Source organism: Megalobrama amblycephala, linkage group LG11, assembly GCF_018812025.1.
Source record: "Megalobrama amblycephala isolate DHTTF-2021 linkage group LG11, ASM1881202v1, whole genome shotgun sequence".
Taxonomy (NCBI): Eukaryota; Metazoa; Chordata; class Actinopteri; order Cypriniformes; family Xenocyprididae; genus Megalobrama; species Megalobrama amblycephala.
This window is the reverse complement of record NC_063054.1, coordinates 22,262,502-22,277,829: the sequence shown is the minus strand read 5'-3', so window position 1 is coordinate 22,277,829 and position 15,328 is coordinate 22,262,502. Positions and strand designations below refer to the sequence as shown.

General features: G+C 37.0%; 2 protein-coding genes across 2 annotated transcripts; one reads left to right on the top strand and one right to left on the bottom strand.

The window, feature by feature from the left end:
• The first annotated feature begins 326 nt into the window (after positions 1-326).
• katna1 (katanin p60 (ATPase containing) subunit A 1) lies at positions 327-11,734 on the top strand. Its single transcript, XM_048206747.1, has 11 exons — positions 327-525; positions 836-998; positions 1,089-1,231; positions 3,328-3,514; positions 3,952-4,067; positions 4,151-4,256; positions 9,516-9,674; positions 9,794-9,920; positions 10,028-10,159; positions 10,284-10,410; positions 10,501-11,734. The coding sequence occupies exons 2-11, from the start codon at positions 837-839 to the stop codon at positions 10,697-10,699; spliced, it is 1,458 nt and encodes a 485-aa protein (XP_048062704.1). The 5' UTR covers positions 327-525; position 836; the 3' UTR covers positions 10,700-11,734.
• A 43-nt stretch (positions 11,735-11,777) lies between these two features.
• ginm1 (glycoprotein integral membrane 1) lies at positions 11,778-15,072 on the bottom strand. The gene is made up of 8 exons (XM_048206748.1): positions 14,912-15,072; positions 14,549-14,611; positions 14,360-14,459; positions 14,112-14,269; positions 13,773-13,932; positions 13,477-13,685; positions 12,958-13,121; positions 11,778-12,701 (listed from the first exon to the last, which is right to left on the bottom strand). Exons 1-8 carry the CDS (start codon positions 14,999-15,001, stop codon positions 12,590-12,592), a joined length of 1,056 nt encoding a protein of 351 aa, XP_048062705.1. The 5' UTR covers positions 15,002-15,072; the 3' UTR covers positions 11,778-12,589.
• Between the last annotated feature and the right edge of the window lie 256 nt (positions 15,073-15,328).

Here is a 15,328-nt window from a genome sequence, read left to right as displayed (position 1 = left end):
AACGTTGATGTCTCTATGTTAGCTAGTTCCACTTTTACTATGGCAATATTGATTTCTGAATGCGCACAACAACAAAGTTTTATTAATAATAATTCATTTTCCATTAATTGCATTATTTTTAATTAGATGTTTTTTCACTTCGTATATATATATATATATATATATATATATATATATATATATATATATATATATATATATATATAAAATATGTGTTTATTAATATTTAGTTGATTTAGTTTATTGAATGGTATATCGCGCCATATACGCAACTTTTATTTTGAAAAGAGATTCTAGCCCTATTGACTTTTATGTTGAAAGGGCTTTTTACATTTGATTCCGCCTTCACAATCTCAAGTGCCCTTCCCAAACAAGTTAACTTCTGAAGTTAACTTACGAGTGTGTGTGGATTCTAGGGTTTTTTCAAATATAATCGTCGTCCACAGCAGCACACACGAGTTTTGATCCCTATGCTGTGCCTTTTTCAGGATAGTTGTTTTTCTTGAGAGGCTGATCATTGTACAGGTTAGTTCATAACTAACGTTACACAAACTGTTATAGACATAATATTAAAGTGTGTTTGTTTTGACTAAGCTCATAATGTTTAATGTCTGACGTATTTTCCTGGAAATAGCTTAAACGTTGCTGCATCGTTGTATTTTCCCATGTTTATCTAGTTTTGTGATTGGTTGATGTGTTATTAACTGACATCATTGCCTTCACTGTTGTTTATATTCTGACTAACATCTGTTTTTAGCATAACATATAGTGTACCTGCCTATCTAAACATATTTCCATATGTCTTAAGTTGTTCCTCGTATTTAAACTTGTGCAGAATGAGTCTGGTTGAGATCAATGAGAATGTGAAGCTGGCTCGAGAATACGCGCTGCTGGGGAACTACAGCTCTGCAGTGGTCTGTTATCAGGGCGTCCTGGAGCAGATCAAAAAGTACCTCTACTCAGTCAGAGACTCCTCTCTACAGCAGAAATGGCAGCAGGTTACAGTTTCTCCTGCTCTTCACGCTGTCTATGATTCAGTCTATATTGTTTTTCACTTGTTGTAACAGGCCTTTGTGTGTCTCATCAAGGTTTGGCAGGAGATAAATGAAGAGACTAAGCAAGTTCGGGAGATCATGACAACACTTGAGAGCTTCCAGCTGGAGTCGACCCCATCCAAACCCAGCAGCTTTGGCCAAGAGAATGACATTATGCCTGTTCATGTGGAGCACAGGTACACGTCTGTGTCTGGTTTTATTCTAAACACTCCTGGCAGTCATCACAGAGACACACAGATCTCAAAAACTCTTTTACTTTTACAACAGGCTGAGTGTACATATTTCATATAGTTGTTAAATCGTGTCCAGTACATTTAAAGTAAGAACTATGTGTTTGAAAGTGTGGTGTTTTGGCTTGAATTTTTTTAAAGTCATCAGACTTTGCAGAGTTTCGACCAGTTAGGTTTTTCTTCAGGTACCTGATGGTACTTGGGTAAAGTTGGTTTTATATTTGCATATTCGCACATTCGCACATCCATATTCAATAGCCTTGTTAATCACACTACATTGAACATTCAGTGGACATTCACAAGTAAATATGCCATTAAAACAATACTTGCCTATTTTGATCGACTGTGAAAAATGTTGTAAGTTGACAATCGTTGGTTGTCAATATCATGTCGCTGCTTAAAATTCGCAAACATTAATTTATTGCACATTTATTGGAAAGTCTGAATTTATCAGAAGTCCGAATGTGCGAATATAAAACCAACTTTACCGAAGTCCTGATGGTTTGTTAGGTTTGACCAGTTAGGCTTTGTTTAGGCACCTGATAGATTGTGCATAATGAAGGGGTTGAAATGTTGCATTCACTTGGTTGTAATAAAATGTTCTGGAAGTTAAATTTTAGTGTTCAGACATCTACCTTTCTTGTTTGTTGCCGAACCTTAGCCCACTTTGGGTTTCAGATGTGTACAACTGTTTGACATTTTTTCTGTTTGACTTTTCACACAGGGCTCTGCCCTGCAACAAATACACAAGAAAGATCATGGAAAATCTATACTGAATATACATACACTTTTAATTATGCTCATTTATTCAGCTAGATATTGCTCAGGACATCTTATTGGAGACATCTTATTGTAAAGTAATACATTAAAAAATATATATCATTTTTACTATTTATTTAAAGGATTAGTCTACTTTCAAATAAAATTTTCCTGATAATTTATTCACCCCCATGTCATCCAAGATGTCCATGTCTTTCTTTCGTCAGTTGAAAAGAAATTAAGGTTTTTGATGAAAACATTCCAGGATTTTTCTCCTTATAGTGGTCTTCAATGTCCTCCAGACGGTTGAAGGTCAAAATTACAATTTCAGTGCAGCTTCAAAGGGCTTTAAACGATACCAGATGAGGAATAAGGATCTTATCTAGTGAAACAATCGGTCATTTTCGAAAAAATGTATAAATGTATATGCTTTATATAAACAAATGATCGCCGCACTTTCGTATTCTTCAAAAAGCTTACACTGTATGTCCTACGCCTTCCCTGTTCTACTTACGGAACGAACGCAGCGGCAGTTCCATTTTTTCCGTAAGTAGAATAGGGAAGGCGCAGCACCTCTGAAGAATACGAAAGTGCAGTTTTGGCGGAAGCACATGCAAGACGATCATTTGTTTATATAAAGCATATACATTTACATTTTTTTTCGAAAATGACCGATTGTTTCACTAGATAAGACACTTATTCCTCATCTGGTATCATTTAAAGCCCTTTGAAGCTGCACTGAAATTGTAATTTTGACCTTCAACCGTTTGGAGAATATATGGAGAAAAATCCTGTAATGTTTTCATCAAAAACCTTCATTTCTTTTCGACTGAAGAAAGACAGACATGAACATCTTGGATGACATGGGGTGAGTAAATTATCAGGAAAATTTTATTTGAAAGTGAACTAATCCTTTAAATTTACACTTGCATGGAAATTCTTTGGCCACACTGTGTGGGAATCCTGCCTTTAGTAGTTGTTGTTGAGTTTTAAAGCCTCCATCAGCACTCTTGTCATGTGAATTAGATTAAGATCTGAATAGTTTCCTGCCGTCTCGCAGCCCCTCATACTCTTTCATGCCTCGCTTGAGGCTATTAAAGGTCTGTTGAGCCTGTTATATAAAGCATAATCTGATTATGAAGTAACAACTGAATGAGAGATTACAGCCCCATTAATTAAGGGCAGTTAATTCATTCAGCAAAATTAAGATAATATTGTTAAAGGGCCCCTTCAAAGTCAGCACTGTATGTCCTGATACTATGTGTCTGTATTTTTGTGAACAGGTCATCTCCATGTGTAGTGCGCAAATCCTCTGGGCCGTACAAAGACAGCAAAGGCCATGGAAACAGGTTAAGCGCCGGCCCCCGCGGCCAGCCACGACCCTCACCGCGCTTCGCCAATGGAGACAAGGGAAGACCTCAGAAAGGCAAAGAAAAGAAAGAAAACCCATCAAAGCCAAAAGATGACAAGGTAAGGATCCATTTCCCATCTCTGTCTGCTGTTTGGACAAAGCCTATTGTGTCGTAAACTGCCCACAGTCACAATATTTACTCAAAGGATCAGATGCCTTGCGCTGTATTAACATTATAAACCTGTGATACCGGTTTCTTACATCAAAGCAAACAGTTCAGAAAGAGATTAAAAACATTAATACATGGCAAGTGATTCCTTTGTAGTCTTGACTAGAAGCACTTTGGTTTTGTCCAAAGACTAAAACAACAGAACTTACTGTATTATTTGCAGTCTTGCAACTTCATTCGTTTGAAGCCCAATGCGATGTTTGATTTGTACCATTTTTTTAAAACCGTTTGCAACAGTGCCTAATTCAGCGAAAAAGCTGGTCAGAACCTTTTGGCAAAGAAATAATAATTAAAAACATTTTTGGCAAAACTCTCTGCTCCATGTAGAACAAAGCGGAGGGTGTGGAAACGGAGGTGAAGAGGTTTGACAGAGGAGGAGAGGACAAAGACCTGATTGACATTCTGGAGAGAGACATAATCTCCCAAAACCCCAATGTCACATGGTGGGTTTATCTGCTCTCATCTCACATTCTCCAAAAATGCTTCCATTTCTCATTTATTTTCTCAAATGGCCTTTTTGTTATAGGGATGACATTGCTGACCTGGAGGAGGCAAAGAAGCTGTTGAAGGAAGCAGTGGTTCTGCCTATGTGGATGCCTGAATTCTTTAAAGGAATAAGACGCCCGTGGAAGGTAAGACTCTGTGGTCAGCAATTTTAACTAAGACACAGTCAACGGAGGCGTCATGCTTTACAGTTCTCTTTATGCGTAAAGTCTGTTTCACAGAGCATGCACTCGCAGTGTTGCCATGTCCACTTATTATAAGCATTTTTGGGCTTGTTGTTTAAAGCTGCAGTCCGTAACTTTTTTGGTGAAAAATGATCCAAAATAATTTTTTGCGCAAGTACAAAACCAGCTGGTGTTCAAAAATATCTCCTTACCTTAGCCTGATTCAAACTGGTAAGCATGTAATAATCATAGGCGTAATTTGCGGGTGGGACGGGTGGGACATGTCCCCACCACTTTTTGAAAGGGTCGATATTGTCCCCACCACTTTTTGAAACATCTCGCGGCATCTCGCGGATATCTAATACAAAAGAAACACCTCTAGTTGATTATCAGTTTGAGTTAATAATAGGCGATCTGGCGCTAGAATGTATTGTTTTTGAAATCATGTTGAGTGCTCGTTGTCGCTGTTATCAGAGGTGCAACAGTGTTCTCTTGGCGCTCGTGCACACTGCGCAGTGTTCACACGGACGAGCGCTTCAATCTATCGCTTAACTGTTGCAGAGACTCTCTATTCGTTACGTTGAATCACAAAACAAAATACACATAAACGTGTCCCTGCTCTTGATATACAATCACTGACGAACATCTTTGGTTTTAATGAGAAAAAAAAAAAATCATACATGGTTGGATTCGAACCCAGAATCTCTTGGATGCTAAACGAAAATAATGTCTCCAGTCCATCAGGACGATCTATTTTCAACAGCGGATCCACGTATTTATTAACTAATATACATACTCTCAAGACATGTTGTATTATAGCAGATGTAACGAAGAAACTATCATATTAATTTTAATATCATATTATTATTATTGTAATAATACAATTACAACACCCCACCCCCACCCCCCCCTTTTACACATTCCTGTCTCACCCACTTTTTAAAACAAAGTTACGCCACTGGTAATAATGATTTATAATAAGAGTGGTACTGGTAGGTTTCCGCTGGAAATTTAAGCATGCAGCCGTTCGTCTTTGCGTCATTACATCACGTCGGTTTACATGAAGAAGGAGTCCCAGCTAGTAGGCTATATGGCATGTGAGGATGCTGCAGGTGATACCATTTATGGCCTTTTCTCAAAGCAGCTGGAATAATTAAACTTATCATTTTGATGGCAGATTGTATGGTATGACAAATGGACAAGTGGCAGATTTGTTACTTACTTGTTGAGATGACATTCTCCTGTGGAAATTATTATTTTGGTCATACTTCCACAGTGGTTCCCACACATAGACTTTACTTGGGCGGGCCGCCCACGTATATTCGGAGACACATTTTTGCTTTTATTATTTTTATCCTCTTATACTTTTATATCCGCGATATATAAAGATAATGAAACCATCCGCGATCGATTAACTAGTCGTTTCGTACCTACTCTTTATGTGTGCTTCAGAACTGTTTACTCCCGCTAACATTCAAACAGGCGCTGCATTTTGCAAAGTCACAAGGGGGCGCTGTTGCGCGTTCTACAGGCTCGCGCAACAGAGCTTCAGACTGCTTCAAAGTGATTCTCAATCAATGAAAAGCGCAGATTTATGCCAAGCGATTGCTAATGAACTCAAGTTGATGAATTATTACTAAGTCTACTTTATGGCCTTTATATAAAATGTTTTAGATGATTGTAAGAATCTGAAGGATCAGCCTGCTATACATGGGTTTCAAAGACGTCACTTCCGCTATGCCCGCCGCCATATTTGGGACCGGTCACAGCTGCGCGCCCTGTTTAAGTCTATGGTGACAGCAGCTACAACTACCAGAGGAAGGCCAACAAAACGCTCTCAGAAGGTTCACAACAAGTTTATAATAGATCTTGGATATGTGGTGCTGTTAGCCGTTTCAACAGTCGTCAGAACTTCAAATTTATTTGATTTATTTGAAAATATTATGAATTCTAGTTGCTGTGTTTCGGCGTGTTACAGGATGAACAAATTCACGACACCAGCTGACTACATTACTTAGTTCAAGTACATGCGTGCATGATTTTGTGCAAATATAAGTTGTAATTTTATGTATAGCTTGTATAAATATATATGAATTACCATAGGATGTGTCCTGTTGAGTTAATTAACCTTCTAGCAAAGCGCTTCAGTTTACGGGTGTTCATTCAGCGCGCGCAGCTCAAATAATACTGTTATCAAAATGAATCTGTTATTGATGTTATTGTATACAAAAAAAAATCTGTTATTGTTCATGATCCTTATTATTAATCAAACTATGTGTTGATGAAAATAATACTAGAATATAAGAGCTAGTTATTAAAAATAATGCATTCGTTTTCTAAAAGAAATATTAAAGTTTTAATAATACTGTGTAGTAACGTTAAACATTTTAATGACTTAATCATTGCTGTTTGAGCTGCGCACGCTGAAGCTGAAGAGAATAAAAAAACCCATAAACTGAAAGTTAATTAACTTTCAACTTTTTAATTAATCAACGGAACACATCCTATATAAAATAATCCAGATATTAATACAAAATAAAAATAATATTACAACTAGTATTTGCACAAAATCACGCACAGATGAACTTGAAGTAACCTCATTGAAACTCCGAAACACAGCAAATAAGCCCAAATAATTCACAACGTTATTTTACAAGTATATACGATTATAATATCATGTATAAGAAGAAGACAGTCCCAATCATATTAATGTTTTGTCTTTTTGAGCGCTCGCACTGAAGCTATAGATGATCATCAGCTCTGTGGGTTATTTACCTCAACGAAACACATCCTTTATGAGAATAATCAGATATTTATACTTAATAAAATTAATAAGTTTTATCTGTACAAAATGACGCGAATGCACAAGTGAAGTTTGAACAAGTTATGTAATCAATGTTTAACTCAGTCGACGCGCTCTTACCACAACAACACGCTGAAACAACAACACAGAGAATTCACAACATTTTATTACAATAGTGTCCTCGTTATAATGTTACGTAAATGACAGTCCCAGCAGTTATTAATGTTGTGCATTGCTGTTTGGCTGCCAGTGGTGTGGTCCCTTCTGAATGAAGCCAATAATTCTGCCGATCTAACTACTTTGGGATCAAATAAATTTGTAGTTCTGACGACTGTTGAAACGGCTAACAGCACCACATATCCAAGATATATTATAAACTTGTTGTGAACCTTCTGAAAGCGTTTCGTTGGCCTTCCTCTGGTAGTTGTAGCTGCTGTCACCATAGACTTAAACAGGGCGCGCAGCTGTGACCGGTCCCAAATATGGCGGCGATAGAATACAGTGACGTCACATGAAACCCATGTATACAGACATTTCAAAATAAGAGTACCTGTGCATTTCGGGCTTGTTTATAATTAAGTCACATGCTTTTTCTTTTTCTTTTGGGCATTATTGGTATTTTGGTTACACTTTAAATTGTATTTAATTTGATTTCCATTTAATTCATAGTAAATTATTGTAGTCTCCCCCACAGAAAGAAAAAACTAAGAACATTATTTGACACATATATTATTCATTTTACAAATTTTACTAGTAAAATCTGTCCCATTCACTGAGAGAGACACTATATGACAGCAAGGAGAACATAGGAAAATGTGAACCATTTAAATGTAATTTTGCATAACTTACAATGCATAATAATGCATAATATTAGTATGTAACTAAATGTAATATGTTATTTAATTAAAATTAATTTCAATAAATAAAAATACAGTTAAAAATCACACATTGTTTGTTTGTCACATGTAGTAGACCATTTTTGTGCCGTGGGTAATAGGAGGATTTTTCGCCCGGCTACCACCGCAAGTATATTTCAAACCTGTGGGAAGCACTGTTCCAAGACTACAATCAGTGATTCCGAAGTACCTGTACAGTATCCACCGGTGCGGCGACTGACAGCCACACATTCTCCTCAAAACATTAGATTCATCCGATTCCGCTCTGAGGAGCCATGCCGACGCACAACCCACGTAAATAATTGCAATTGCAGGTTTTGAACAGAGATGGCGACAAAGAGTCAAAACTTACGGACCGCAGATCGAGTTTATGGAGTTATTAAAGTGAGCAGGTGTGGGTCTCGATATTTTGGTCTTATTTTGAGCATAAAGCTTTTCCATTTATTTTGCTTTTTATGGGCTTGTTTTTGTTTGTTTACTGATTTGTAAGACCTGGCAACAAGAGGAGGCTTGTACCGCTTTCCCTATGATTTCTTGCACCGCACATAAAGACAAGAGATACATCTCTGTGTGTTAAAATGTCTATTTTAACATGCATCAGTGATGTAGCTCTCGTCTCTCATATCTCTCGTTGTATGTCATTAACAACTAGTTTTTTGTAGAATTTTTTTTTTAAATGCGGTTGTCAGTCTGGTAAATCACTGAACTTTGTGTATACAAAACAGGATTAAGCACTGAAATGTGAATTGACAACCAAATTTAGTTGTAGTGTGTACATTGCCATTGTGTTCTGTAGTTGGTGCCCTTGAAAATGCATTTCCTTTTATTAATGTACTTTTGTACATTATTAATGTTTATACACTACTGTTCAAATGTTTTTGAAAGAACTCCTATGCTTGCCAAGGCTGCATTTGATCAAAAATAAAGTAAAAATGGTAATATTGTGAAATATTATTACAATTTATTACAAAAATGTTTTCTATTTAAATATATTTCAAATGTTATTTTATTTCTGTGATGACAAAGCTGAATTTTCAGCATCATTACTCCAGTCTTCAGTGTCACATTATCCTTCATGAATCATTGTAATAAGCAAATTTGATGCTCAAGAAGAAACATTTCTTATTATTATCAATGTTGAAAACAGTTGTGATGCTTAATATTTTTGTGGAAACCGTTTTTACAGGATTCTCTGATGAATATAAAGCTTAAAGAACAGCATTTATTTTAAATTGATATACTTAGTAACTTAAATGTCTTTGTTGTCAAAACGTATAAATTTTTTTTAGTCTTTTGAATAAATTGATCCATCCTTGCTGAATAAAAGTAATAATTTCTTCCCAAAAAATCTTCCTGATGCCAAACTTTTGAATAGTAGTGTTGTTTGGGACAGTATTATTTAACAGCAATGTAACATACTTTCATGTGTGTTATCATCCTTTGTGCACATTTTGTGGTGATCTTTACTGCATTATATACAGTATTTTTCATACACACAATAACTGAACTCGCATATGATTTTAGGGAGTGTTGATGGTGGGGCCGCCAGGTACAGGAAAGACATTGCTGGCCAAAGCTGTTGCCACTGAGTGCCGAACCACCTTTTTTAACGTGTCCTCCTCCACCCTCACCTCCAAATACAGAGGAGAGTCTGAAAAACTTGTACGGCTGTTGTTTGAGATGGTAAAATCACATACACTTCCTGTATCACCCCTCATTAATACATGTAAAATGTTAGCCAAACTTGCTTTCTGTTTTATTACTGTACATACATTTATGTTGGTGTTTGCATGTTTATACAGGCACGGTTTTACGCCCCCACCACCATCTTCGTTGACGAGATAGACTCCATATGTAGTCGCAGAGGAACCTCTGAAGAACATGAAGCCAGCAGACGCGTCAAAGCCGAGCTACTCGTCCAAATGGATGGTATTTCTTCTTACAAATTGTAACTGTACAGATTTTATTTATGGCTGTGAATGACACTCTTTTATTGGGTGAAAAACATCAATAAATACTCCTCTTTTGTTATCCAGGTGTTGGTGGGACATCTGAAAATGACCCTTCAAAAATGGTTATGGTTCTGGCAGCCACAAACTTCCCTTGGGACATTGATGAAGCTCTGAGACGGAGACTAGAGAAGAGAATTTATATCCCGCTGCCCTCAGGTGTTCAGAATTACCCAGAATTCATCAATCATCATATCATATTACATGCCATCAGCTTAATACATCTCAGCTCAAGACAAATAAACATAACTGAAGTATTTAAAATCACATTGTATTTCCATAGCTAAAGGCAGAGTGGAGTTACTCAAGATCAGTCTGAAGGAGCTTGAGCTGGCCAATGATGTAAACATGGACAAGATCGCTGAGCAGTTGGAGGGATACTCTGGTGCTGATATCACCAACGTTTGCAGGTAAATCACCTTGAGTTCAGCCTGAAATTATTTTCAATGTTTGAAGTGCCACAGTTCTAAAAGTGATTAAATGTTTTTGGATAATTGCAGAGATGCATCTCTGATGGCAATGAGAAGGCGGATTGAGGGTTTGACCCCTGAGGAGATCAGAAACTTATCAAAAGATGAGATGCACATGCCCACTACAATGGAGGACTTTGAGACAGCAATGAAGAAAGTGTCCAAGTCTGTATCTGCTGCTGATATAGAGAAATACAAGAAGTGGATAGAGGAGTTTGGCTCCTGCTGATGATGCCAAAGAACCTTGATTGTTCCTCCTCACAATCGCTGGTAGCACTTTGAAAGACTGAGGGCCAGTTTCACTAAATCTCAGTGAGCATTTCCATCCTGGACCAAACTGAATTCAAAGAGCCTAGATAAGTCTTGCCTTATTTGAAGTGTGTATGTATGGCTGTACAGATTCATAGTTTAGTATTTAATAGTAATAGGTTGGGTTTAACATAATACAGGACTTTCAGAGATGGTTAAAGGGATAGTTTCGTCTATTAAAAAAAAATGTCATTTACTCCCATATGAGTGCCTTATTATCTATTGAACACAAAAAATATTTTAAGGAATGTTGGTAACAGGTACTGATGGCAGCCATTGACTTCCATAGTATTTTTTTTCCTAGTATGGAAGTCAGTGGCTACCGTCAACTGTTTGGTTACCAACATTCTTTAAAGTATCTTCTATTGTGTTCAACAGAAGAAAGAAACTCATACATGTTTGGGTGAGTAAGTGATGACAAATTTTCATTTTTGGGTGAACTATCCCTTTAACACTTTCTCCTGAACTAAAGTTCACTCATATTAAAATGAGTTTGTAAGGACAAAGGCTGAACTAACATCTAGGAAATCTAAAGTGGTTTTAGTGCTCTTATTACAAACCCACGATGTGTTGCCCTATTATAGTGTGCAAAAATGATAGTACTGAGGTTGTGGGCATGCTTTTTTATTGGCTTGTTTTGTCTATACCTGTAAAATCACTGCCACTGACCAAAGACCAGCAAATCCTTCAATCTCCAAACACTCCCTTAGGTGAAGAACTATGCAAGCTAATGAATTTAATGCTGCTGTGACAATGTAGTTGATTTAAAGGCCAAAGTTTCCAAAGTTGGACAACTGTCTTAATAGTGATGAGGCCAGTGTCTTAAAGATATGTTCAGCACTTGACTTTTATAAACACTATGGAACCAGTTTCTGGTTTATTTCATTAGTGACATTCCATTGACATTATCAATTTGCAAAATTATATATTTGAATAAATATTTTTTAAATTTGAACTGGACTGTTGTTTTTATGAAAGAAAAAAAAAATCACTGAGAATTAATTTGTGAAGAATTTATTCAAACTGTGAAGAAAACAAGTCGTTACATGCTTCAGAATGACACAAATTACAGATTTCATTAACAGCCAATGACAAGGCTACAACGAAATGTACATGTCCAGTTGAAATGCTTAAAATGCCTGAAAAGTTGTTTCTCATAAGGAATACTTTGACCAACTGCACAAGCCAAAACTTATCTTCATATAATTCGTCCAGTGCAGGTCAAAGCTGAAATGCATTGCTGGTATTAATGCTTAATGTATCCACAATATCTCAAGCAACATGAATATTACATTAAACTACATTAAGCAACAGTTTATACAGGCCTATAAAAACAGCCAAACAGTAAGAAATAATAATAATAATAATAAAAAAGTCCATTTAAATAATATGGAGAGTTGTTCTGAAGTTATTTTGATGGTTAATTACATTAACCTTGATGGATTATTTTTTCCCCCCAATACCCTTAACCCCTTCTTGTCATTTCCAATTTTCAGGCAAAAAGTAATTCATAATATTACCATACAACATCCAGTTTAATGGGGGAAAACCTGGTACATTTTAGGTACTGTGCTTATTTAAAAGTGTGCACCTTTACCATTCCACCTCACACTTTTTCCCCCAAGCACAACGTAGTGAAGAATACAAAAAGCTGATAATGCTTTCACACAGATGCAGATGTGAAAATAGAAATCTGTTGCTTCATTAGGAAATGTTGGGAGTTTTTCTTTTCTTTTAAAGTGCTACACTGAAGTCATTGGTATTGTCGACCAAATAAAGCCACATAGCCAAACCGATGAGAACACGTCCATCACTTTTCTATCAAAATGCTTTTTTCTGGCATTTCTTCATCCATGTTATCTATTAGCCTCTGCTTTTCATCATCTGGCATCAGAGTCTCTGGATTCAGATGAAAGAACCCTCTATGAAAGAAAGGAAAAATGTTGTATATCATTTAGGCCTATACATGTTCTCTATTAGACTGCATAAAACGGCACTTCATTCATGGGATGAGATCTAATCCAACTGTGCTCACGTCTATAGTGAACAAACAACCCTGATTGAGTTCTAATAAATAATCAGTGCTTCAAATCATATCATTCAAATATCACCTATATGGCCGTGCATTTATTATAGGACCTGTTGAGAGACCCAGTTACAGGTTGGTGCAAGTTGTACCTGTGTTCACAGGAGGGGAACAGAAGATCCAGGATCTTAATGATGACAGCTGAGCCTGCAACGCCAACCACCACCACCCACATGATCAAGAAGAAGAGCGGGACTGAATCAGACCAGAAGCGCCTCAGTTTATCCCTCAGCTCTTCAACCCACTGACACGCCACCTGCCCCAATAACAAATCGCATTAATGCTATAGGTCTCTGAAAATGACACTACTGCCCTCATTATCTTCAATCAAAATAATTTCCCCTCCTTCTTGCAGCAACATCTCCTCTCTTCTCTGATGACGTGTTTACTGCATGAGGGCGGCACAACCTGTCACTTACATGACATCACAGCAATAGTAGCTTTTTTTTCTTGTTTGTGAAGCCGCTTCACTCAGACAAACATCACAATAGGATAGAAAAGAATATTGCAATTTCCATTTCATTCCGACTTTAAAGTAGTACATTATCCCGTATTTATCCCAGTATTTATTATACCCCAAGAGTTCACAGTGGTGGTACAGAAGCACTTACACTGTAAGAGGATATGGACCCCCTTAGAGGAACCCCAAGCAGCACTGAATCGGAAGTCCTTTCCTCTTCCTCTCTGGACTCGTACAGGGTTTCAGGGTCCATCCGCAAGGGAGTTTCAGGAAGTTTCCCTGGAGCTGCAATCTCCTCTTGGGTGGTCTCTGCATGTTTGAGTAGATAGTGGCTAGTGGTGTTACGCACTTGGTCTTCAACTGTGAAGGCAGAAAACAATACATAGAAATCCTTTCAATTAAAGCACTAAAGGCACTTTTCAGATCATTTTATGCCACATAATATACCTGTATTATGTATGGACGCATCAGTAACCAAGACGTCATTCTCTCGTGGAATAATGGAGAGCTTGCTGCTTGATAAAGGGTAAATATTGATGACCTGTGTGATCTTCTCAGAGCTCTGGTTCAACCTGATCTCCACCTCACACACGTCTGGCTGCTGGACCTACAAAATTACGACATCAAGTGCTTGATCACATTCGTGTGCACTGCCTCAATCAAGAGTTTGGTTTCTTTTCATAGCATAAAAGCTGTAATTTTGTTAAAGACTTTATTACTCTGTGAAAGCCATATGACAGAGAATTCAATTATGTCAATCAAGATTTATAGGGTGATGGTTAAAACCTTTTCATCCGCCAACTGGATAATCTCCTGACTCAGGAGGAGTAACAGAACCTGCTCTCCAGCATCGTTCTGAACATATGATTGATTCACCATCAGCCTCAGCTCACTGCTGACTAACCCATCCGCCGGATTATCAGAGCTCACGTTATAACCATCCACTGCAAACACAAAGAAAAGAACAAAAATCTCTTCACTAGAGTTTAAAAACAGGAATGCAAGCAATTAATAAAAAATAAAAAAAAACATACACAACAATGCAGGACATGTCATCCTCGTGACTCCTGTAGACTTGAGAGGAGCTCCATTAATAAATGTTTCATTGTCCAAGAAACCTATATTCAAATTAATCTGAAAGAATGAGAAATAATTGTAAATTACCCCTCCTTCACAAAACATATTATGTATGTAATCACTATATTCCCCAAAATACTTCTTACCTGTACACTGTACTTTGTCTGGTTCTTTTCACTAACCGCTGTCACATTTAACACGATAGTCTCCTGTGAAATAAGCAACATACATAATAACAAACGCGTTTGTTTACATGATTCTGACTTGACAGTCTTGTCCTGAAGTTTTCAAAGCTAACAGCCACTGCTTTAGGTAAATTTAACCGTGAATATTATATTTTTACTTAAATGTATCAGCAGACAAACCATGGTGTAAGCAACTTTATAAACCAAACGAATAATAACTTGTCAGTTATCTAATATCTAATAAGCCTTTTGTGCGGCTACACATGTGATGCAACAGAAAGACATTAAACTACGTTACCTCAAAATATATGAAATATCACCCACCGTGGTTATTTGTTTCGATTGGGTATTAGCCAGGATACACAAGACGATCAAATAAACCATCGTTAAATGTATTTTCCATGTAGACGCCATTTTTTTATCACGCTAGTTATCAACAATACGTGTATTAAAATACGCGTATGACGCACTGCGCGTCATGTCGTAATTCCCATTTCACGTGACGTAGAATTGTTTTTGAGAACTCTTGCGCCTCCTATCGGTCTTTAGAGGTACTACATGAAGCTTCACACAATAAAAGCCTCATTTTAAAATGACAAACAACTTTAGGATTTGCAGTCTTTTTTTTCAGATGAACCCCTGTGAACAGGTATTTACCTGAAGTACCCCGTGAAATCGTAAGCAATGTTAACCTTATAAAATATAATGAATTTTAAATTTCACTTTGGAATTTTTTTTAAT

Coding starts and splice junctions, on each gene's coding strand:
- katna1 (XM_048206747.1), top strand. CDS start 837: ATGAGTCTGGTTGAGATCAATGAGAATGTGAAGCTGGCTCGAGAATAC. Junction 999..1,088: donor TACAGCAGAAATGGCAGCAG/GTTACAGTTTCT, acceptor TGTCTCATCAAG/GTTTGGCAGGAGATAAATGA. Junction 9,675..9,793: donor TACGGCTGTTGTTTGAGATG/GTAAAATCACAT, acceptor ATGTTTATACAG/GCACGGTTTTACGCCCCCAC.
- ginm1 (XM_048206748.1), bottom strand. CDS start 15,001: ATGGCGTCTACATGGAAAATACATTTAACGATGGTTTATTTGATCGTC. Junction 14,270..14,359: donor GACATGTCCTGCATTGTTGT/GTATGTTTTTTT, acceptor TTGTGTTTGCAG/TGGATGGTTATAACGTGAGC. Junction 13,122..13,476: donor GGTCCATATCCTCTTACAGT/GTAAGTGCTTCT, acceptor TTATTGGGGCAG/GTGGCGTGTCAGTGGGTTGA.